At 54.0% G+C, this 23,971-nt stretch overlaps 1 protein-coding gene across 1 annotated transcript in view; it reads left to right on the forward strand.

Annotated features, from left to right (window-relative positions):
• Positions 277-23,971, forward strand: part of JPH3 (junctophilin 3) — a gene marked incomplete at its 5' end in the record, with an annotated part of 28,537 nt that continues 4,842 nt past the window's right edge. The window contains 3 exon segments of the mRNA XM_021408475.1: positions 277-1,056; positions 17,808-17,932; positions 21,124-22,034. Coding sequence (XP_021264150.1) covers positions 277-1,056; positions 17,808-17,932; positions 21,124-22,034 — 1,816 coding nt within the window.

A 23,971-nucleotide genomic window follows, 5' to 3' on the forward strand; every position in this document is an offset into this window, starting at 1 on the left:
GGTCCCACTAATAACAGCCCAAGCAGGCTGCTGCTGCTCCTGACTCACAAGATGCCATAGAATCACAGAACCATTCAGGTTGGAAAAGACCACTAAGGTCACCAAGTCCAACCCATCCCACCATACCCGCTGACCGTGTCCCTCAGTGTCACATCTCCACGGTTCTGCAACACCTCCAGGGACAGTGACTCCACCACCTCCCTGGGCAGCCTGTGCCAGTGCATCACCACTCTTTCGGAGAAGAAATTTCAACCCGCTCTTTGCTTTTGCCTCCCCAGGGACGTACCAGGGCCAGTGGGTCGGAGGGATGCGCCAGGGGTACGGCGTCCGGCAGAGCGTTCCCTACGGCATGGCTGCGGTCATCAGGTCACCCCTGAGGACGTCCATCAATTCCCTGCGCAGCGAGCACACCAACGGCACGGCCCTGCACCCCGACTCCTCGCCGGCGGTGGCCGGCAGCCCCGCCGTGTCCCGGGGTGGCTTCGTCCTCATGGCCCACAGCGACGCCGAGATCCTCAAGAGCAAGAAGAAGGGCATCTTCCGCCGGTCGCTGCTGAGCGGGCTCAAGCTCCGTAAGTCCGAGTCCAAGAGCTCCTTGGCCAGCCAGCGGAGCAAGCAGAGCTCCTTCCGCAGCGAGGCCGGGATGAGCACGGTCAGCTCCACCGCCAGCGACATCAACTCCACCATTAGCTTGGGTGAAGGCGAGGCTGAGCTGTCTGTCATCGAAGACGACATCGATGCCACCACGACCGAGATCTATGTTGGAGAGTGGAAGAACGACAAGCGGTCGGGTTTTGGGGTGAGCCAGCGTTCCGACGGCCTGAAGTACGAGGGCGAGTGGGCCAACAACAAGCGTCACGGCTACGGCTGCATGACCTTCCCCGACGGCACCAAGGAGGAGGGCAAGTACAAGCAGAACGTCCTGGTCAGTGGCAAGAGGAAGAACCTCATCCCGCTGCGGGCCAGCAAGATCCGTGAGAAGGTGGATCGGGCCGTGGAGGCGGCCGAGCGGGCAGCCACCATCGCCAAGCAGAAAGCGGAGATTGCAGCCTCCAGGTAGGCAGGCATCTCGGCCCTGATGGCAGCGGGGAGAGGTGGGAGGAGGTTTTTGTCTTATAGAGGCTAAGGGATGCTGCTTGGGGGCTGGGAGGTGTTGTGGTGCTGGAGGCGTGGGGGATGTTGAGGTGGGTGTTGGCTGATGGTGCAGCCTTGGCCGCATGCATGGGCTTGCTCCTTGGAGTCATGCAAAGCCAAGCCTTCATGCTCACCCAGGGGTAAACCTCGTGGATTTTTCCCAAAAATGGGATGGATCCAGGATGAATTGTCCCTCCTGCTCACTTCAAGTAGGTTGTGGGTGGACAACCATCCCAAGACAGCATTAGTGGGTCAACCAGAGGAGTGCATTCGCTGAAGGCCGTGTGAGGTGGCTGCGGCGCAGTGGGACTGGGCTTCTGGGTCACTGGGTGGTACAGGTGGCCATCACTTGGGAGGTGCTGGGTTATATTCCCCATTTTTCCCCAGGCTAATAGTAGAAGGGCTCCTGCAATGCTGCTTCCCCAAATCCTCTCTCTGACACAACCCAGAGAAACCACCCTGAGGACGGTCTGTGCCATTTCAGGGATCAGATCTGGCTGAAAAACAGCAGAAGAGGAGGAAAGAAAAACCAACAGGGTGATATATAATTTAGCTTAAAATAGAGTCCAACTGAAGTGCCTTGTAGCCGGCTCCCAAAATGTGTGTGGAGCTTGGTGAGCTGCAGTGAGCAACCAGAAGAGAGGTGAGCTGAAGAGGAAAGGCTTTTCTGCTGAGATCAGGGCCCTCTGCATCACTTCTGGGGAATGGTTTATTAAAGCACGGGCTTTCCTTTCAGTTTTCTGACCAAGTGCTACATGTAGAACCCAGGGCCGTAGTTGGGGAAAAAATCAGGCAGCTCCTCAGCCTCCTGTGCTGGATTAATTGTTGGGTCTGCATCATTTGTATTCAGCATCATACTTGAAATCTTTATCAGCACGTCTGCTGATGACTGATCTGCAATGTGAATGAGACTCCCAGGCCTGCTTGGGGAGCATATTTGGGCTTGATGATGTTTTTCAGCTGATGTTGGACCAAGTTGTTGTCAAAGCTTTAAAAAAAATCCCACTCAAATGCCAGGTAGGAAACAGACTGCAGAGCAGAGCAAAGACCAGATCTTTCCATGTGAGGAGGGGATGTGAATGTCTCGAGACAATGGGCTGAACCCTGGAAATGAAGAGCTCCATTCTGACACCCCGAGCACCACCGGGTGGTCCTGGTCCTGGAGAGCCATGAGGGTGGGAGCTGGGAGAGATGTGACCCCCACATGCTGGAAATGCTTTAATGAGTTGTTGGCATATAAAGTTCCACCTCTAATTATGAGAGAGGAGCAGAAGGAAAAATAATCCAATCCAACAGCAGTGCCGGGGCACAAATACCCCTGTCTCAGATGGAGAGCATTCAGCCCATGACCATGTGTGCATGCAGAGAAAGGACAAATAGGGTTTAGGGCCACCCAGCAGACCTGTCAGTCATCAACAAAGCCACAAAGTAAATGAATGGGAGTGCTTCAAGGATACTCCAGCAGAGATGCAGCCCAAGTTTAGCATCGCCCCGAGCGCTGCTCAGCCCCACGCTGCTGCCAGCAGCAGATGCTCACGAGCATCATGACCCCTTCATCCTGCACCGCTTCCTCTGGGCTTTACCCTTCCTGCTCTAGAACAGACACATATAGGAGGAAGAAGAGCAGCCACACCAGGATTTACTCTTTTGATGGCACAGACATCGCCTCTGGTGCATGGTAGTGCTGAAAAGCCCTGTATTGATTCTGCTGTGCCGCACACGGGGATGGGCAGATTCCAATGTGATGCGCGCTGTGCATTAGTGCTGGGGTAGCATCCGCGCATGACACCCGTCCTTCCACCTGAGTGAATGGCTCATGTCAAAGCCCCAGAATTTAGCAGCAAAGAGCCAAGCTGTCCCGCTGCATTCAGGCAGGACTGCAGGGCTTAGGGTTTGCTGGAGGCACAGGGAAAGCGGGACTCGGTGCCGTGCAGGCTCAGCCCCAAGGAGCTGGGGACTCGCTGGTGTTTGCAGATTGACGAATGGAAGTGGGAAGCAGGAAAACTGCTTTGTCTGAAACGCACAAGTTTTCTTTTTGAGCTCTTTTTCATTGTAATAGTCTTTGCACGGACGCTCTCGGCTGCATCCCAGCATGCAGAAGCAGAGGACAGCAAGGTTTTACGACCCGCTAGAAAGGCTTTCACGTAATTAATATGATTAGTTTTCAAGCTTCTAAAGGTATCAACACTCCCCTGCAGTGCCCATACCAAATTGCATCGTCCGAGCTGAAATAAAGGCATGAAATAGGCAGTAGGTTCGTTGGCAGAGGGTTGTTCCTGTGTCTTTGGGGCTCACAGATGCAATATCCCACATCCAAAACCAATGAGAGCCACTGGCTTACCATCAGCCTTCAGGACAGCCCTTGTATGCGTGTGTGCACGTGAATGTGTATTCTCTCCTGTCTAATAATGTGGCTGAGTTCACTGCACAGCCTTTCCCTTGGTGGGGGAAAAACATGCGCCCACCCACGGATTTCATTAAATTTGTGAGGATTCAGTATTTTTGAAAACTCAACCGCTCTGTCAGATTTGGTTGGAATTGGCCAACACGTTCAAAAGTTATTAGTGTGGGAGTGATGGCATATAGATATATAAACAGCACAATCACATAAGTAAGCCCCATTTCCTGAGGAAAGTAGGCTAAAAACATAGTGTACTGAAGACAAGTAAATTGGATTCTTAAAGTTGTTTCAGTCTGCACAGAGCACAATGTGATCTGCGACACAGAAAAGTGAGCTCATTTAAAGAGCAGCTTTCAGGTTCTATAGATGATTCTCCTAAATTTTCCCTAACGCAATTAAAAGGAAAGAACATTTTCTTTCCTCTCGCTGAAATAGCTCCTGTGAAGTCATTGGGTGAGAAGAGCCATCGTTCGGGTCTGAAAAACAAAAGTTGATAGGAACTCTTGGTTTTTCAGATCTGGAGTGCCCTGTTTCGCCCCATTAAAATGAATGTGTTGGGCGTCCTCTTTGTGCTTCATCCCCACCCCATCAGGCACGAGCCCACCCGGCAGGGGAAGGATGCACGGTGGTTGGACTTCCATCGGAGCAATGGCCATTGGTGCGATGGGCGGCACTGCGACACGCTCAGCTCTGCGCTCAGCACAGTGCCCATGGAGCAGCCAGTCCCATAGCACTGGAGGGGACGCTGCTCTTGGGTTAGTCCTAAATAACGCGCTTCCAGGCGTAATTATAGCCGAGCCATTCACTAACGATGAGAGAAATATAATTAAGCTCAACGTTCTCCGGAGGAATCGGGCTGCAAATTAGCGCGGTGTCATTCAACATCAGAAAGAGAAACTGGAGGGGGAAAGAAAAAAGGAAGTGAATGAAGCCAGGAGGGATGGGCAAAGGAGGATGCTGGGGCTCTGGGGGTGCTCCTCCAGGATGCTGCAGGGCGGGTTCAGCCCCACACCTGGTGCACAGCGGGGAGCAGCAAGGCAAGAAGAGCCCCAGAGAGCTGAGCAGCAAAGTGCAGGAGGTTGTCTGAGCCAAGCAGGTGTTTTCTTCAGAAAATGGAAATGCAGCCCAGGCAAAACCCACAGAAAAGAATAGATGCGGCAGTTCCGATCCCAAACATCTCAAGTTGCGGTAATGTCACCACAGGCAGAACGCCGAGCCGTAACAATGCTGCTTAATGCTCTCTCAGGCCTGTGCCTGCAGCTTTGCAAATGTGCTTGGCTGCGTTTGATTCCAGGATTGTGCCGGCTCTCCTGCTGCTGCGGGGGTGGCTGCGGGGCTCCCGTCTCTGTATTGCCATCCACTGCGGATGGAGCACGGGAGGATGTGGGGTGTGGGGTAAGGGGACCCCCAGAGGGCTGTGTGTCCCCTTCCTCTGGCTGGGATGGCAGAATGAGCAGACAGCCGGAATGGGAACAGCTGAACTGGAAGAGAGCATCACCAGCGCCCTTTCTTTGGGACCAGTGGGGCCATTGATGGCACCGTGTGGTACCCTCTGGGAAGGCGTGATCCCTCCATCTCTGTCCACGCTCCTCATCCTTTTCTTGAGGACAGAGGACAGGGATGAAAGCAGATGGAGGCAACCTTCAGGGCAGGGGTGATTCCCTTTGCGGCAGTCTGTTTTCTTCCTGTCTTCTTTCCCCCCAAACACCCCCAGAGCATCGCATCCTTACCCACTGCAGCTCTTGCAGCCCGTGCTGTCCGCACCGTGACTGTCTAAGTCCTCCTGCAATGCAGTTTAATAACTTCCTGCTCAGACAGGACTTAGGGCATTAAACCCTTCTGCTGTGGTGTCAGAAGTCAGGAGTAGCTGGCGTGCTCACACAGGGCCAGGCGCTGTGTCCCCAGCTGCCACCGCACTGAGTGCTGCACCCAGCAGAGGAATGGGGAAGCTGGCTGCCTTTTGGGTGAGCAGCACTTTGCAAAGTAATCCCACTTAAAAAAACCAAACCCTTGTTCTCTCTCCTTTGCTGCTCTCCCATCCTTCAACCATCACCTGACTCCCTTCTTCACCATTCCCACCTCCTTCTCTTCCCGCTGAGCTGAACCACCCCAAATCCACGGTGCAGGTGTGTGGCACGGATTTGTGTAACCCTTTCCAGCATTGCCAGGTGGTGACGGAATAGCACAGGAGCCATGGTCCTGGCAAAGTGGCTGGAGGGATGGCCATAGCCCTGGGGTGGAGCAGGAGGGGAGTCTGGGGGATGCAGGAGAAGGGAATGACCCAGGATGGGAGAGCTGGTTGCATTTTGCTGTGGGACCAGATGGAAAGGGGGGGGAGATGAAGGATCAGCAGTGCAGTGATCCCAAGAAGCAGCCATGGGGGCTCAATCAATGCCTGCCTCCTCCTCTTCTTCCTTCTCCTCCTCTTTCTCCTCCTCTGTGCCCATCAGCGCCCAGATCATCTGCCTGCTTCTTAATCCAAGACTTTTACCAGCTTAGTACATGGGCTGAGCTGTGAGCCAGAACAAGCCCTGTGCAGGATGGTTGTGGCCTCCCAGTCCAGTCCCACTGACATGGGGCATGGGGCAGGCGGGGCACTGCCTCTGCAGCGCAGGGTGAGGGAAGGAGGTGAGGAGGAGGAGGGTGAGGAAGGCTCCTCGTGCTGATGGCAGCGGGAAGGGAGCAGGGTGCTGCCACCCCACAGTTTCAGGTGGAGCAGCACTTCTTCATAAGAGAGGGGGAAAAAAAGGAGAAAAAGCCAGCGAGGACCAAAAGCCACCCCCTGCTTTTCCTTTCTGCCGCTGTTCAGCGAGAAAAAAACTGCAGCATTGCTTTTCTCAGCCATCTCTGGGAGGGACCTCCCCCAGCCCTGCGCAGCTGCCTGGCTCGCAGCCCCCGAGCCTTCCTCCCTCCTCATCCTCACCGCAGCAGCTGGCGGGGGCACACGAAATCCTGCAGCGGTCCCAAGCGTGCGGGGTGCTGCTGTGGCATCCCACCACATCCCACCTCCCTTCCCCCCCCACCCATCCACAGGAGCTGCTGTGCGGTGCACCCCAATGATGCCGCACATCCAGGCTTTAGGGGGACCTTGTGCTGCAGCAAGCCCCAGCGCTGCCTTCTCATCCTGTGAGAGAGGCCTGCTTGCTTCTTCCTCTCCCAGCTCTCATTTTTGGTTCCCTGGCACACGTCCCTGCTGGCTGTGCTGCTCCCACCCCAGCCTCCCACCCCCACGCATCCCTGCAGCAACCACCCCACAATCCCCATGCTCCCCACTTCCCCCAGCCCCAAGCCCTATTTCCTCTCTGGAGAGAGGCAAAGGCAATATCAGGAGTGCAGCTGAGATGAAAATGCAGAGCCGGGCAAAAATATTGAATATTTTCCCTGCGGGTGTTGTTGAGCATCACTCCCCCCACCGGCAGAGATTTGGAGATGTGAATTTGGGAGGAGCCGGGGGACCATTCCCTCAGTCTGGAAATCCTGGAGCAATGAGGTTTGGGTCACCTCGTCCATGCAGGACAAACGCCAAGACGTCCTGCCTCCCTAATCCAGGAAATTAAAGGATTTGATCACGGACATTGCTAAGTGAATTTCCCCCCTTGGAAATCCCTGGCGGATTTAACCCATGGATCCAAGCGATTATCCCCTTAAAGTTGTGACTAAGCAAGGTCCCAGTTCTTCAGGGTGCTGAGCACCCTAAAATCCCCTTTTAGTGGTGACACAGCCTCCTCTGTCAGCACCTTTTACCCACCCTGGGCTCCAAGCTGAGGTTCACCAGCAGCATCTGCCTCTTACCTATCTCCCCATTCTCTCCCAGTGCTCATGCAGAGCTCCCGGGGATGCTCCAGCCCTGCAAGGCACTTTTTCCAATGGGAGAGGCATAGGGCAGGATTGGGGCAGGGGTCTGCAGCTCACCTGGATCCTAGAAATACCTTCTCTGCTATCTGCCTGAGTCTGTCTGCTCTGTCTCTTGTCACCACAGCACAGAGGTGAAGCATCAATAATTCAAAGCCCAGATTCTCTCCCGAGCTCTGAATCCCTTCCCCTGTTGTGCCGCCGGTTGCTTAAGAGGAAATTGTCATGGGCTCTGCCTTAGGGGCAGCGCAGACCTGGGGCTGTCTGCCATCCTTGGTGCGTGATGAGGGGCTGCATCCCAACCACAGGATGCTGCGGGGTGCGTGGGGTGCACAACCATGGAGCAAAGCCAGGTGCTGGCAAGCTTTGGGATGCCCCGTGAGAAGCGGGGTTCGGGAGTGTGGGCTGTCCCTGGGCCTCTGCAGAGGGGGTGTTTGGAAACCCCCAGGCACCGGGGAGGAGAAACCCACAGCGGCAGCAGAGGAGCGGAGGTGAGGAAAGCATCTCCTGGGTGGGCTCTGAAGTTTGAGGCAGGCAGGAGCTGCTCGTTGCTGTGGCAACACAGAAGATGTGTATCTTTTTTTTCCCCAACAGCCATTGGGGCTGCAGCCGGCAGTGCTCACACTGCAGAGGGGTCCGGGCAGCCCTTAAGCAGCTGCACAGGGCTGTGCATGGGTCCCTCTCCTTCCTGCCTGCTCCATCCAGGCTGTGGGAACCCACAAGGAAGGGTCAGCTCCGGGCAGCACTTAAAAGATGGGAAATGTCACCCAACACCCCTGTCCTTCTTCCCATCCCCGAGGGGAACAGAGCTGTGGGGACTGCTGACAGCATCCCAGCTCCTAGCAGATTTTGCAGGGTTTTATTGGCTGGTGTTGCTTTTAGTAGGGCTGTGTGGGTCTGCGTTCGAGGGCCTGGCTGCACTGGGGGATGTCGGCACCCTGGCCCTGTCACCTTGGGCACCTTCCAGGGTGACATTAAGCAATGGGGTTAATGGGGACCATCGGGGGGAATTTATGTGTGCTGTGCATGGTCAGCGATGCAGGAGCTGGAGGTGGCAGTGGGGGCTGTCCCTGGTTTCCCATTACCCCCAGCTCCATCCCAGTGAGGCACCAAGAGCTGTGCCCATCTCAGCTTCTTTGGTTTCTGAGCATCTCTTTACAGCCCTGGTGGTGGAAACGCGTTTTTCCATCACTCCAAGGACTGGACCATCTCAGTCCATCCCCCCTGCCCTATCACACAGAAAGGAACTCTCTCTCCACCCCACAGGGCTGGAGGCAGCAGAGAAATCCCAGAGGGTGAGGCTGGATATCTCACACCGCTCCTCCGACAGCTGGAGAGCATCCGTCAGCACTCCCGAGGCCGTGTCAGCTCCATGTCCTGGCCCGGCTCCAGGCTGTGCTGGAACTAAAATATGAAGTTCAGTGAAACAAGTCTGTCGCTGGCTCTGGGCAAGCTTTATTACAGTTTGCTTATTGCACTGGTTGGGGTTTGCTGCTGGGTGTTGGCTGGTTGCGACGCTGTGTGGCCAGAGGCACGTCGCAGAGCATCCCTCTCCATCACATCCTACAGAGAGAGGACGGCTCCTGAGCTCAACATCATGCTGCGTCTTTCAGGCTTCTGGAGCTCCCACAGCAGAAATAAAATAAAATAAAATAAAATAATAATAATAATAATAATAATAATAATAATAATAAAATTGCCTGGGAATCCTGTTTGCCAAATGTCTGTTTTGCTTGAGGAGACCAAAACTTGTGAAACTGCCAAAGCAATTCAGCCAAAACCCGAAAGGGGTAAAGGGTTAGGGAAAGAAAAAAAAGACTTTTTCCTCGTGGTTCTGTTGTTTTGCTTCAGAAACTGGGTTGACTCATTCTCTTTCAGGCATCAAAATGAAACTGAAATTAAACGGATGGATCTGCTTTTCCTGCCCGTAAGCTTCTCCTTCACCTGGAGTTTTTTGCTGGAGTTCCCCATGTTCTCTTCTTCCAAGTGCTTTTCTTTCAGCTGTAGGGAAAGTCACTGACATATCCCAAAGGGCCAGGCTGTACCAATGGCTCCTGGATGGGTTTTGGGGCTCCCCATGTCCCTGTGCCCATGGTTGAGTTCCTCTCTGTGCTGTGCTTTGCACTCCTGGCATTGGAGTTTCTACCCCACTCTTCATCCCATGCATGTCATCAGCCAGCTGAGGAGGTCGGTGTGGAAGATGGGGAGGAACGGGCTGTTTTGGGGAGCCCTGTGGTGAGGGATGCTTTCAACCCGCAGCATGGGGCAGCTATCCTCCAGGTCCCACCAAGCCAGGCTTTTCTACCAGCCTTCATCCATCCCAAGACGGTTGGCTCTAATTATTGGCTGGCGTGATCCAGCCCCGATCCCATCTCTGCCCTCCATCCCTCAATAAATGCAGGTGGATGGTTGGCATCACACCAAGCCCCCTATCCACACCCTGCACATCCCCACCGTGGTCATGCCTTAAGGGCACAGTTAGTGGGCACAGTGAGGGTGAGTCAATGGTTGGCCTAGAATATCTTGGTGGTGGTTTCCAACCTTAATGATTCCGTGATTCTGTAATTCTATGATTCTCTGCCACCCGTCAAACCCGTGGTGGCTCCCAAAATAACGAGCTGCCCCTACGCATGGGGATGGAGGAGGCACCAAGCGGTGCCCGGAGACAGAGCGATGCAATGGGAATGCGGGATCCAGCCTGGAGTCATTACAGTCAGCAGCATGCACAGCCAAACTAAATGCTACACATGTCCAAGCAGGCTGAGTTATGGCTGCTCTGGGAGCTCTAACTTGGCCTGTTGTGCATTTAAAAATCTCCACCCAAATGCGGCATTGATGTAGGGCTTTTCTGCTGCTCTGTTTTTTGCATTTAATACAGACAGTATAGATCTGCAGTGTGCAGAGGATCCAGCAGTGCCCAGGTTCCTCGGAGATTTTGTGCCTTCGTTTGCTTTTTCTTGGTTCTTTCTTCTCTTTCTTGCCAAGGGTTGTTAGTGATTTCTTCCAACCTGTTTTGCCTCCTGCCTGGAAGTGGCAGGATCGTTTGTAATGCGCTATTTTTGCACAGGGTTAGAGGAGCGTTTGTGGCGTGTTTGTGCCTCTGGGACGCGTGCGTGGACGGCTGTCTGCAGGCACTCTCCAAGAGCAGGGGATCAGAGGGACCTCAGTGCTTCCCATTTCCCCTCTCATCATTCACATGGGCCTTTTCCATTATGTGCATGGACAATTATCCAGTAAAAACATGGAAACCCGCCCCATCCAACCCGCAGCGGCTGGAAGAAGGAAACATCTCCCCTGCCCATTTCTTCCCTTTCCTTGAAGCTAACTCTTCCCACACCCTGCTCCGAGTGCATTCCTGCAGGTCTTGCATCACCAGCCATCATTTTCCAGCAGCTGATGAATCTCCCAACATTGCTGCAAGCACAGAATCACAGAACAGACATCAAAGATTGTCCAGTTCCAACGCCCTGCCCTCGGCTGGTTGCCAACCACTAAATCAGGCACCAGGTCAGGTTGCCCATAGCCCCATCCCCTTGGCCTTGAGCACCTCCAGGGATGGGGCACCCACACCTTCCCTGGGCAGTCTGTGCTATGGCCTCACCATATCTCATATGTTTCCAGCTTACAAGAAAATGGGAAATTCCCTAGCTGGAGCTGGAGTTTGTTCCCACCTGTCTCCATTTGGACTTCATCAATGTTGTCCTTCCTTTGAGGCAAAGCCCCACTCCTGCACACAGCTCTGTGCCAGCAGGACCGAAGCACTGGGACAGGCAGGTGCTGCCCAGCTTCATCACTCACCCACATCCTCTGTAGCTTCATTACAAGTGACAGATGGCAGGAGATGAGACTCCCTCTCCAGATGTTAATTATCTCAGGAGCTGTAAATAACGTCTCACAGCAGCTTGCACACCGCCTTGAGTGTGAAAGATCCATCCACTTTGCCCTTGCCAGGGGCAAAAAAATGAAAGGAAGGAAACCTACCACGAAAATCTATGGGTCTGCCTGCTCTGCATGTCCCTTTGCTGGGAGGGATGCTGCAGAGCATCCTGGCCAGCAGTGGTAGATTTGCCATTGGGTACCAGAGCCATCCACTTGGCCCATATGAGCTGATGGCTGGACTAGATGATCTTAGCAGTCTTTCCAGCCTTAATGATTCTATATGCCACAGACCTTTGAAATCTATTTGGCTGTGCCAGGCTGGAACTTCTTGTTTAGCATGAATAGGGGTAACATAAAAAAATACAAGCATCCCTGTGACTGATTTTAGATGACGGCAATAAGGTGAGCTGGAGAGGATGGAGGCATTTAGCCTTTGGCTGCTCTCATCCTGAAACGAGGAGGACCTGACTCAGGGCTCAGGGGGCTGCACAGGCAGGTGATGCTTTGGTGGGTTCGCCCTTCATCCGTAAGCTTGAAAAACACAGAGGTGGAGGAGAACTGGCAGAGGAGCCTGGAGCAAGGAGCTCGAGGGGAACTGGCCCCATCCCCACGTTTCCATGAATTTGGGAGAGCCTCAGCCAGGACACGGGTGCCTGCTCAGGAACAGCTTCTCCACATTTCCCAGTGTTAAACCACAGGGAAAATCAGACTTGGGCTTTTGACCAAGGTATTTTCCACATTTCTCCATATTTCTTGGGCGACATCCAACAGCTCCAAGGAAGGAAGGTTCTGGTGATGGGAACTTCCCTGCTTCACCCCAGCGTAGAAGCAGCAGAGCTCCCCATCACTGTGAGTGCCCCATGCAGAGCTCAGGCTTGGGGGATGGGGCTTCACTCCCCCACCCCAAATCTCCATCCTGGGGCTGGAGCCGGGCAGCCAGGTGCTCTCCTTGCTATGCACAGCACCTGCTTTCTGTCTGGCTGCAGAGGCTTTCGGCTGCATTACGTCATGTCAGAGGTCACATTAGCTGCTTTTTGCTTCTTGATTAAGCATTCCAGCAACAGGGGAGGGATGGTGAAGGAAAAAAGTAGACGGAGGAAGCAGGCAAGGGAAATATGCTTGTGATAAGCAGGTAAATGGGAATTTATGCGCAGATTGCTAATTGGTGTGTCTAATATTCCACCCCCTGAACACCGGCGCTGTATTACTGCCTTCACAAATCACTCAAGGCAAGCCTAGTGCCATAACAACCCAGCCAGGAGAGCAGTGAAAAGAGTCAAGCTGGAATTAAGAGTGGGTTTTATCGGGGCAATAAATGCCAGATAGTGAAAATAACAAACAGGTTGTTAATTGCTGCCATCTCCCAACTCCCTGAAGGAAGTGTCTAGACAGAGCCCAGCCCCAGGTCACAGCTACCCTGGCTATGGGGCTGGTCTTATGGGGCCAGCAGGGTGCAGGATGTGGGCTGGGAAAGGATGCTGAGCCGGAGCCCCGTGGGCATGGGCACACAGCATGGGTTTGCAGCCCTCCCCAGCAGCACCACGCGGCCACGCTCTGCCCTAAATCAGCCGTGCTCCCGCAGAGGCAGAAGCCAGACAGTCTGCAGCAGCTATTAATAATTCAGTCCCCATTTGTCCCATCGAGGAGAGTGGGAATTGTGGCCAAGCATCGAGGTTTGAGACAGCCCCGGGGTGGTGGCAGATCTCATGCAGGGTGGGGTTGCTGTCGGGTTGCCCTGGCTGGGGCTGCATCAGCGCTCACTCTCTTCCCCTCAGCTCTAGGGTTGGTTTCCTGGCATCAATCACACGGGGACTTTTGCTTTATGCCTCTTGGTGCGTCTCAGCTTGCTGCAATTAGGGCCAGATCCTGCTCTCAGCTGTGCCAATGGGAGTGTGAAACAACCCCGGCCAAGTCAATGCAGCTGAGCGTGCTGCAGCCAAGCAAGCTCTGTGCACACGGGTGGTTGGCCCCGAGGCAGCCACCAAACAGAGCCAGGTGGGAAGCAGAGCCCCGAGACTTCCATGCCCCAAGAAATGCTCTCGCTGATTTTTTTCCCAAAGTATTTTCTAGCAGCTACCGTGCGTTAATTGAATTTTGCCATTTGAAAAATGCATGACCCTCCGTAATGGAGGGAGAAAACGTTCCTCCTATAGGAAGATAAAGATGCATTTAGAGAGAGGGGAAAAAAAAAATAAAAAAGCAAAACACAAAAGCTGCCTGATTACATATTGACCTGAGAGACAAAGTGAATCCAATGGAGCCAGCCTGGTCCCTTAGGAAAACTTGAGGCTGCTCATTATGGCCCGGGATGAGCTCACCGCCGGCGTAACTCCATCCTCACCGCTCGTGTGTGCCTATGGGCAAGCAGTGCTCCTCAGCAAGACCCCAAAACACGTCCACGGTGAGCACTGCGGAGCCCAGATGGCACCAAGAGGGCACTCGGGGCGTTCCCAGTGATGGGCATGGCAGAGCCAAACACAGCCCATTTCTTCTGTTTGTTTCACCCATCGCAATAATAAGTTGGGTGTGCCCAGTCACGCCATGAAAACACGGCACGCAGGGTTTGCTCCTCTTGTATTGCGTGAGGAAGTCTTACTAAAGAAAGAACACTGCACTGGAGAAGGCCTTAAGAGTAGCTGTAATCATTAGCTTTTCATTAATCATTCCGTTCAGTTGAACGCTGGCAGATGTTGCCACAAAGCTTTGCTGTAGTTCAGTTAGGAGTAGGGAGGAGTTAGGAGTTAGTTTAGTTCAGTTACTGTAGGGCAGTTCAAGGGGCAGCAATGGAGATGCCAGTGGGAGCCAAGCTTTCTGCCATAGGGGAATTGCTGGTTGGCTCCACCCCAATGCACAGAAGCAGCACAGCAGCAGTTTTGTAATTCCCTGGCAAGCCTGGATCCCACTGAGCAAGGGACGGCTTTGTTTGCAAAGGAACAGAAATTCCCCAGCAAGAGCTGCCATATGAATTTTGGGAAACAGCCCTCCTTGCCCAGAAATGTTGCCCATACGACGCTTTGTTACATTTACGCCACAAACAATGCGAATTTCCCAGTTTCCACACAACTGCCTTTGGCCCCAGACATAGGTTTTCCTCCAAAAGCCTGTTACTTATGTTTTCTCAGAAGAGAGTCTGCTTTTCTTACGGGAACACAGGGGAGAAAGGAGCTCGGAGGATGGCTCTCTCATCAGCCCACGCTTTGATGAACCCGAGCATCACCTTTACCACTCTCAAGCAGACTCCGTTCCAGAAATATTTCCAATGGTCCACAAATTTCCAGCCTAAATTTGTTCTCCTGCCAAAGCTCTCCGTTAGCCTAGACACCGCTCAAGCCATGCCTGGTCTTGATTTTGCTTCGTTCCTTCCCGAAAATCTCACTCCTTTATGGTGAACCCAGCCCCGAGCACTGGTTTTGCAGCAAAAGCCCCCTCAGCAGCTCCTAGTGCATGCAGAGCCGGGCCGGACTCACTGCTGGCATTCCTGAAAAGTCACATTCTTCCTTTCAGATCAGTTTATTCGAGCTCCTTATAGATCAGCCGGAGCCGATGAACTTGGCATCACGAGGCGCTCGCAGGTATTATCCCTTTCCCTGTCAGTTCTGGCCAAAGCGCAAGAGATCTGCAAAGATTTGCAGCAACGTTTGGTTGCGGTTCCCCCTGCCTCCTGCCAGTGCCTTGTGCCAGTTTGACCACGTGCCCGGTCTCGGAGAGCAGTGAGTCAGCTTGGCAAAACCCAATACATGAAATAGCCCAAAGCCAGTCGTGGACCAGAACGGACCCATGGCTCTCAGAAGCTCCAAACCACCCCAGCATCCCCCTCTGGATCTTCTCAGCCCCATCCGTGCTGAAACACCTCCGACACCATTTGGTTTGGATGCTCGTTGGGCTAAGATGAGATTTAGAAGTTGTAGCCATCCTCAGAAGCCCCTTTGCGTTTGTGTGCCTGGATACTGAGCACTCTGCCCATTTCCATTACATCGGGACGTGTTGCTCCTTCTCCCACTCTCATCCATCGATGGCAGAGGAAACCCAACAGAGCATCTTCCAGCAGAGGCACAACTTCTAGACAGCTGAGACAAGCGAGGTGCAAGGGGCACCGAGTCCTTGCAAACAGCATCATTTGTCCAGTGGGCTCACTGCAGGATTGAGAACACAGTGGGCAACGAAGGGACAAATTCAGCCTTATTTTGACCATGGTTTCTAGGATTTAGCCACTGTCCAGTTTCAGAGTTGGGCAACATCCCACCCAAATCCCCACCTGCAACAGAGAAAGGTGAGGAGATCAGTGCCTGTGGAGAAAGACCCGCTTTACCTGGAAAGTCAATTAACTGGGGAATTAAGATTTAGTGCACGCCACGAGCAGCAGGCATGTATAAAGGAGACAGCTGTTAAATTTAGTATGTGACAAAGTCATGCGAGCACTAACTGGATTACTTGCATTTATTTGGGAATACTTATGTATTTTATTATGCAATGTATAGATCATCATAATTCTGCTTTTCACTCCAACGGCGCCTCTCCTGCAAGCATCTTAGAGAGCATTACAAACAATTAAGCCTGCCTGTGCCTCTGCGCAGCAGTCAGCACTCTGTCTGCTTTGTGGGCATTGCAAATATTCTAGATTGGAGACAACTTAATTAATGTGATTGATTTTAACTCTGCCTGGGTCGAACCCCCAAGCAGCTGCTGTTCCTGGGCTGATCCATGGGGATGAACTGGTCCAGAAGCTGCTGGAATTAGTTTTTCCAGGGATGGAATGCCGTGAACCCAAAGGGATGGAAAGACATCACCCCAAGGGGATGGAGAGCCATCAACTCAAGGGGATGGAAAGGCATTAACGTCAAAGGGCTGGAAAGCCACCCACCCCAAAGGGATGGAAAGCCATCAACCCAAAGGAATGGAAAGTCATCCACCCCAAGGGGATGGACGTTTTGAACCATTTCAGTGAAGAAATGGGAGCCAATGAGTCCATGAGAGAGGAATGTGGCACAGATGCTCCCTGCAGGCTCCTCCAGCATGCCCTTCCATTCTACAGACAGCTTCGTCTGTCCCCAGGACTGCTTGTGAGCGGCACAAGCTGCTCCCAGCCTCCTTTGCTGGCACAGTGCTGGAAGAAGTGACAGATAGCTCCAGCTATCTGCCTCCAGCTGCCTCTCCAGGGAGCAGATCTGGCGGCAGTGTGTAATCCTGCCTGCTGAGTGCGGTCCAGACACCACCAGCCGTTATTAATCCTTTGTACCAGGCCCCCGGGGACCGGCAGCATGCTGTCTGAGTGCACTGCAGCGCAGAAGGGACAGGCCCTTCTCCGGGCTGCTCCCAGGTCGAGGAGATGGAGGGGGCAGAAGAGGATGGAGGAGCACCGGGAGCTGATGGACGGACCACTGAGATGTCCCCATGGGACAATGTCAGGCAGGCAGCATCTTAATTTCAAGCATCAGCTGGCACCATTCATAGATACCCCACCCCTGGAGGTGCCCAAGGCCAGGTTGGATGGGGCCCTGGGCAAGCAATCCGGTGGGTGGCAGCTCTGCCCGTGGTGGGCAGGTTGGAGTTGGATGGTCTTTGTGGTCCCTTCCAACCCAAGCCATTCCATGATACTGTGATTACTGTAAAGCAATTGGTTTATATTTTTAAAAAAGCACTGATTAGAGCAAAAGCAACTCACTGGCACTTAAAAACAAGGGACGGGGGGGCAGGGGATGCTCGCATCCTTCCTAGGCTTGGAGAGGTGACGGGGCACAGCTGCTCATCCCCGGCTCGCGCTGCACGGCACGGAGCAAGGCACGTTGCTGGCCCTGTTTTCCATTTATAGGAGCCTGTCAGAAATGGCACTCCTCTCCGAGCAGATGTCGAAAAATTAGAGGGAATTCAGAGAGCAGCAGGGAAAAAAAAAAAAAAAAAGTGATTAAAGGAGATGGAGGGCCTGCTTTTGGAGGGAAAAGAAATCAGAGGAGCTATTTATATCGCTGCCTGCACCGGGGCGGGGAGGAACAGGCGGATTTTTAAAGTGCCTCGAGAGCTTAGCTAAGGGGAAGGGACACCTCCGGAGGATGCGCTCTGTGCAATGGGGTGTGGATGCTGATCCATCCAATGCGGTGCTGGCTGAGCCCAGGGCAGCCCCAGAATCTCCACTGTGTCCCAGGAGCCTTGGGATTTGCTGGGTGCTCTTCGGGGTTTCTCCCTGCCTTGCTTTGCCTGCTTTCCTTGCCTTCAGGTTGCAGGGTTTGCTTTAGGGCTCAGCCTGGAGATGCAGGATGGAGATTTTGGCAGCTGGTGCGCAGGGCTGTGCCGAGGCGTGGGGATGCTTTGCAGATCAAAGGCTTCACCGTGCCTTTCACGCAGCCCTTTGTGCAGTGCTGAGTCCCCACTGAAGATCTCCACTATCACAGCTGCTGGGAGCTGAGAACGCAAAGCGGCGACGCATTAACACCACCGGGCACAGCTCTGCCCAAACCCTTTTGGTTGGGTTTGGGGGGACCAAGGGAGACCCCAAGCAGTGCCGTGGCCCTCTGCTCACGTCCCTGTCTCTCTGCTTGCCTTGCAGGACCTCCCACTCCCGGGCCAAGGCGGAGGCGGCCGTGACAGCGGCGCAGAAAGCCCAGGAGGAAGCGCGCATCGCCAGGATCACTGCCAAAGAGTTTTCGCCTTCCTTCCAGCACAGGGAAAACGGTCAGTGCGTGATGCCCCGCTGCACGGCCCCACGTTGTGTGTCTCCCCTGTCAGGGTTCGCAAATAGAACTGGCAAAAATGAGCCCTGCACAGAGGGTTGCCCAGAAAACAAAACACAAGGGCTCCAAAAGCAATGTGCAAATTCAGATGATCCCATAGGTGCTCGCTGTTTTATCCCCATGCCTTCGAGAGCCTGGTTCATGGTTGCTTTTGAATGTTTGGGCTTTGTAAGCGTGTGTTACGTGGTCCTTCACTGCAAAGGCATCAAGGAACACACGCTCAGGTTTTGCCCAATGGCTTTGCATGCATTTACACGCACACAGAGCCATGCTCCCCTCTGGCATTTCCAGCATTTCTCGGTGGTTTTTACCAAGTTTTGCCCATGGAGGGGTGAGGTTTGTTCCAGGTGTGGGGCAGCAGGCGGTGCCCAGCAGAGCAGTTTGCTCTCAGGAAGGGCTCTGGAAGGAGGAAGCCAGGGATGCGCAGCCCACAGGGTGAGAAGGAGAGATCCAAGTTCCCGCAGCAATAATTAACATAGTAATTAATGTATGTGAATGGCTTTATTCAAAACTTTTCCTGCACCGAACCCTCATTAGGAGGCGTCTGTCATTATTTTCTCCCCTCTCCAGCTCTTTAACTGAAGATTACTCATTCCCCTTAATTGCTCGAGGGCTGGTGCCGGTGACTCACGTCGGGGTGCTGCTCCCCAGGCAGAGGGGATCTCTCGACCTCATCAGCACATGCAGTGGGGACGCTGCAGAGCCCTGCATAGCCCCATTTTTACTGGTAGAAAGCACAGCCCTGCTCCAACAGCCCTCAGCTCCCCTCCACCTGCAGACCTCCAATTTGTTTGTCGGAGATCGGAGCTTTTTCACTGGGCTCTGTGGTCCCTGGGGCTTCCTCAGCCCTGAGATATTCTTCATCTCCGTTTCCTCTTGGCTGTTTTAAAACACCTCTTGGAAAGATGTTTTTAGGTAATGCGTTTTTTACTAGCTGCCGGACGAGGACGTGGGGCACAGCTGGTGGTGGGGCTGGTGCTTCTGGCGCTCACCCCTTGGTGGGTCATGCGTGAGAGAAGCGGGGAAGGCGCTTCCATTTAGAGCACATTAAAGAACAAACACACCACCTAAGATGTGGGGAACCCTGGGGCACGTGCTCTCCTTGAAGATGCCACGGCCGGGCACGGCTGCCTTAATCCTCCTGCTGGAAATCCAGTTTTGATGCTCCGCATCCTCCGTAGCGCTCTCACAACGGTTCTTCCAGGAACATCACGTGCTCTCCGGCTAATTTTAGAGCAGAATAGTTGTTGAACATCCTTGGGTGCCGAAAGCCGGCAGGACTGCACCGTGCATCTGTCATATTCCTCCACAAATTGCAGCCCATGGCCCTGCATTGCTGCCCGGCCCTGAGCCCCGGCTGGGGCTGCACAACACTGGGGATGGAGAACCAGAAATAGCACAGCTCATTGCAGGTCTGGGTGGGGAAGATTTAAGGTGGGGTGAGGATAGAGGGACTTGCTTAGTGGGCATGACGGGGATGGGTCAGCGGTTGGACTTGAACATAGTGGTCTTCTCCAACCTTAATGATTCTGTGATCCTAGGGGGAGGATGCTGGAGCATGGTAGGGCTTTGGCGTGGTTGGAGCTGGTGGGAAGCGTTCAAGTCCTTGCATCTCCACTGACAACCCTGGAGACCTGAACAGGGGAAGACTGCTCAAAGCCTGAGACAAGCAGGGATGCTCAAGAGGATGGGAAAAAACGGCCCTAAGTTGCACCAGGGGAGGTTCAGGTTGGATATTAGGAACAATTTCTTCCTCTGAACGAGTGGTCAGGCTCTGGCACAGGCTGCCCAGGGAGCGGTGGGGTCACTGTCCCTGGAGGTGATCCAGAACCACAGAGATGTGGCACTGAGGGACATGGGCGGTGGATATAGTAGGGTGGGTGCTCTTAGTGGTCTTTTCCAACCTGAATGATTCTACAGTCCAGAGAGTCCAGAGAGCCCACACCAACAGCTGGCTGCATCCAAGCCATACAAGCAGCTTTCCCATACTAGCCATTAATTCCCTCCCCACCTCAGTTTCCCACATGTGAGCCAGGAGGGCATGGAGCTGGAACATCTCCCCAGCAGCCACAAGCCCACCTGCCTGTGTTTTCCCCAGAAAGCTCTCAGGGAGTTATTCTGCATGAGAACAGAGCAGTGAGCTCCACCTTTCTCCTTCACTTCGTTTCCCACCGGTACAAGGATTGCCCAGAGGACAAACCCTGGGAAACCCATTCTCCCACAGACTCACAGGGAACCAGCTAAGACTGAGCTATTTGAGTACTGTCCCAAAACACAAACAGAATTTCCTGTGGCAAACAATGCAGAAAAGAAAACGTATTAGGAGCCCTGTTTCCCATTGAGAAATTACTTCAGCAGGAAAATTCCAAGCAGCCCTGCTCCTGTTGGCCTCCCCCACAAGTCCTCCAGGGGGACATCCATCAGCATCTCCTGTGCGTACCCGGATCGCATCACGGGGGGCACGGGGACGGCTCCCCAAGAAGTTGCACGAGGGAAAATAGCTCAGCAAAAGCAGAGAGATTAGAGCGGGCGCTTCCGAGCGTTTATTTTTAAACCATGGTAAGAAATGGAGTCCTTCTTTTTGAGACTCATTTCTTGTCGAGCCATAGCAATTGCAATTAGATGCATTTCAGGGGCATTAGGCAGTTAATATATTTATCAAATTATTCATGTAATTTTGCACGGCTTTAGCTGAGTACAGCTATGCGTTGAGAGGGTAAAACGAGACTTAACCACTGGTGGCTTGCACCCCTTCGAAATCACTTAGTGTCTCGTGAAGGATTAATACAACTCAAGAGTTTTTCAGTTGTCTGGAGAAGCGTCGTGCTTCTCGCTGGCTGGCCGCCTGCAGAAGACACTCAGCTGCCCCTGGAGGGCCCATCCCCAGGGAGAAGCCAGCTGGTGTTCCTTGGGCTCGACGCGTGGTGCCTTTGCTCTCGGTCTGGTAGCACGAGGTGTGCACGGCGCTCTCTCTGCTGCGGTCTTGACCCGGCCCTGTAGCTTCCCCGCCGCCCAACGCTCATCCCTCCTCTTTGTCATTAAAAAAAAATAAAATAAAAAAGAACAGAAATAATCCAGTTTCCTTTCCTCCCTCTCTCTTTTCCAACCCCACCCCAACCACTCCCTGAAAAGGGCTCGAATGCCAGAGACCCAAGCGCCAAAACTCGAGCGACGACATTGAGGTCCTCTCCACGGGCACGCCGCTGCAGCAAGAGAGCCCCGAGCTCTACCGGAAAGGGACGACGCCGTCCGACCTGACCCCCGAGGACAGTCCTCTGCAGAGCTTCCCCGCCAGCCCCTCCTCCACGCCGCCGCTGGGCCCTTCCTGCAGGACCAAGAGCGCCCACTTCTCCAGGCAGGTCTCGGTGGACGAAGAGAGGGGTGGGGAGATCCAGATGTTGCTGGAGGGGCGTGGCGGGGACTACTTGCGACCCAACAGCTGGAGCGAAGAGAAGGCGGGCGGGACGCGCGGCGTGCGAAGCGGGACGCTGCGCAGCGGGTCGGCCAACGTCCCTGAAGACTACCGAGGGCGGAGCGGAGGGCACAAACACTCGGCCTCCAACCACAAGCAAAGAGAGAGGTGGACAGATTCCCCAGCCACGGTTTCTTGGACTTCCCACCACAGGTCCCACAACCACAGCTCAGGGAGCTCCAAGCTGCTTGAGCTAGACGAGGAGAAGATGAGCAATTATGAGATGGAGATGAAGCCCCTCATGAGGATGGATTCTTATATGCAAGAGATTCACACCCAAAAAAGACACTATAGCAAGGGGGGAGCCTGCAGGAGCGTGGCTGACGACCACCGCGCGGAAGAGCGGGGCTTCGGGGTTCAGAGACTGAGGTCTAAGTCCCAGAACAAAGAGAATTTCAGGCCAGCTTCCTCTGCCGAGCCTACGGTGCAGAAACTGGAAAACCTGAGATTCGGGGACAAAGCTGAGCCCCGGCTACTAAGGTGGGACTTAACCTTCTCCCCGCCACAGAAATCCTTACCTGTTGCACTAGAATCTGAAGAGGACAGTGGGGATGCGCTCAAATCCAGTACGGTAAGTAGGCAAAATTGTGTGTTGAGATCTGGCTGAGAAAGCCGGTGCTGAGCTGCTGTGGGACTGCGGTGAGCCCTGAATTGCTGCGTGTCTGTGCCTGGAATCTCCCCTCCGTTCTCCCTTGCTGCATTAGGGTACCTGCTGGAAGGGGATGCGGGTTTCCTCTGCAGATTCTCTGGGTGGGAACAGTGGTTTTATCACTGGAGGATGCAAGCAGGGAAGTCTGAGCATTGTGACCTATCCCTGGGGGCCAGCAATAAGAACACGTGAGCTGGTGGGCATGGAGCATTCACCTGGGGCAAAGGTGTGGGGACAGTGGGGGCTTTGGTGATGCTTCCTTCTTGGGTTTTAGCAACAGAACTTCATGCTGGTCCGGGGCATGACATGACCCAAGGGTGTGACATTGACCTGAGGGTGCAACGTGACCCAAGAGCATGACGTGACCCAAGGGTGATGGATAACTCCAGTTTGCGACATGTCCCAAGAGCATGACATGATCCAAGAGCGTGATGTGACCCAAGAGTGTGATGAGGCATTTCTGCTCAAGTTGTGCTGGTTGGGCATTGCATTGACCTGCAGCAGTGGCCTTGTCACCACATTGTACCAGGGACCTGAACCAGGTGGAGCAGGGTGTCTTGCAAATGGGTTGCACTCAGTCCGTGCAGGCAGGCGGACACAATTCAGGCAGGGAAAGCAATGGGCAACTACAGCGAGAGTGATGGGCTAGCAAGGAGCTCTGCAAGTCAGGGAGAAGAGCATGAGCGCGCTTCTAGCAGGAGCTCAGCTTGTGGGACTTTGATAACAGCCCATGGGACATCTGTGGGTTCTTCATTTTGGGAGGACAGAGGCTCATTGGAGATGGCCGCTGGGAAGAGCTGGAGTTGTTCAGGCTAGAGAAGAGGGGACAAAGCCGTCTTCAAACGTATAACACTGCTGCTGCAACGTAGAAGGCAATAATCTGTTCTTGAACTGAATTAATGGGCTTAAATTCAAGCAGAAGAGGCAGGGGTGAGCCATTAGCCACCGCTGGTGAGTTGAGGCCTGGGATTGATTCCCTAGTGGCTGTGAGGGAGAAGGTGGTGCGAGAGCAGCTTGGGCATCTACAGCTTGGGTCCAGCTTGGATGAAGCTGAGCCCTGCGATTTCCCAGGTCCTTCCCAGCCATTGTGTGTGGTGATTGCAGGACTCACACCGAAAGCAGCTGCCTCCCTTCCCCCCGGTGTTTTGCAGTGCTGGGCGAGGAGCTGGTGGTCTGATGGGGGCGGTGGGGAAGTCAGCACCGCTCCAAACATCCCCTCACTGAACAGGGCAGGGCTGGATGTGTCCCGTGCTGCCAGCGGATGGGAGCAAACGGGTGGGAGAAGGAAGCAGTGCCATCTCAGCCCGTGAGCAGCCGGGATGCTACAGGCCTGCGGCGATAAATCACCCCCACACGCAGCCCTGTAGCTTTCTGCCTTCCCATCCATCCTGCAAGCTTCAGCGCAGGCTCTGAAGCACCCACACAGCATTTCAGAGGAGCTGAAGGCAGCGTGTCTGCTGGTGGAGCGCGCCGCAGGGCGCAGCTTGCCAAGCTGGCAAAACCAGAGCTCCCCAGGATGAGCACGCACCGCTGAGCTGCAGCTTCGGATGCACAGAAGCTAAGGCAGCGATGGCAATTTGGGGCGAATGCCGGACGGCGCCCAGAACAGCCATTAGGCTGCGCGCCGTCCTTCTCAGCGCTGTAGCTGCGAAGCAGCATGTTCAGTTTTCTCACATTCATAACCGAGGGTGGAACAGATGGCGGAGGTTTGGGAGGAAGCTAATGTAATACAGAGGAAGGGATAATATGCAGATTTAAATAACCCACAATGCCAGCAACAATTTGTTCTAGCGGGAACAGCAGCGTGCTAGCAGGGGCGGCTGCAGCGGCCGGGCAGCAGCGCGGGGCGGTGAGCAGGG

The sequence above is a fragment of the Numida meleagris genome, chromosome 10 (genome assembly GCF_002078875.1).
Source record: "Numida meleagris isolate 19003 breed g44 Domestic line chromosome 10, NumMel1.0, whole genome shotgun sequence".
Lineage (NCBI taxonomy): Eukaryota > Metazoa > Chordata > Aves > Galliformes > Numididae > Numida > Numida meleagris.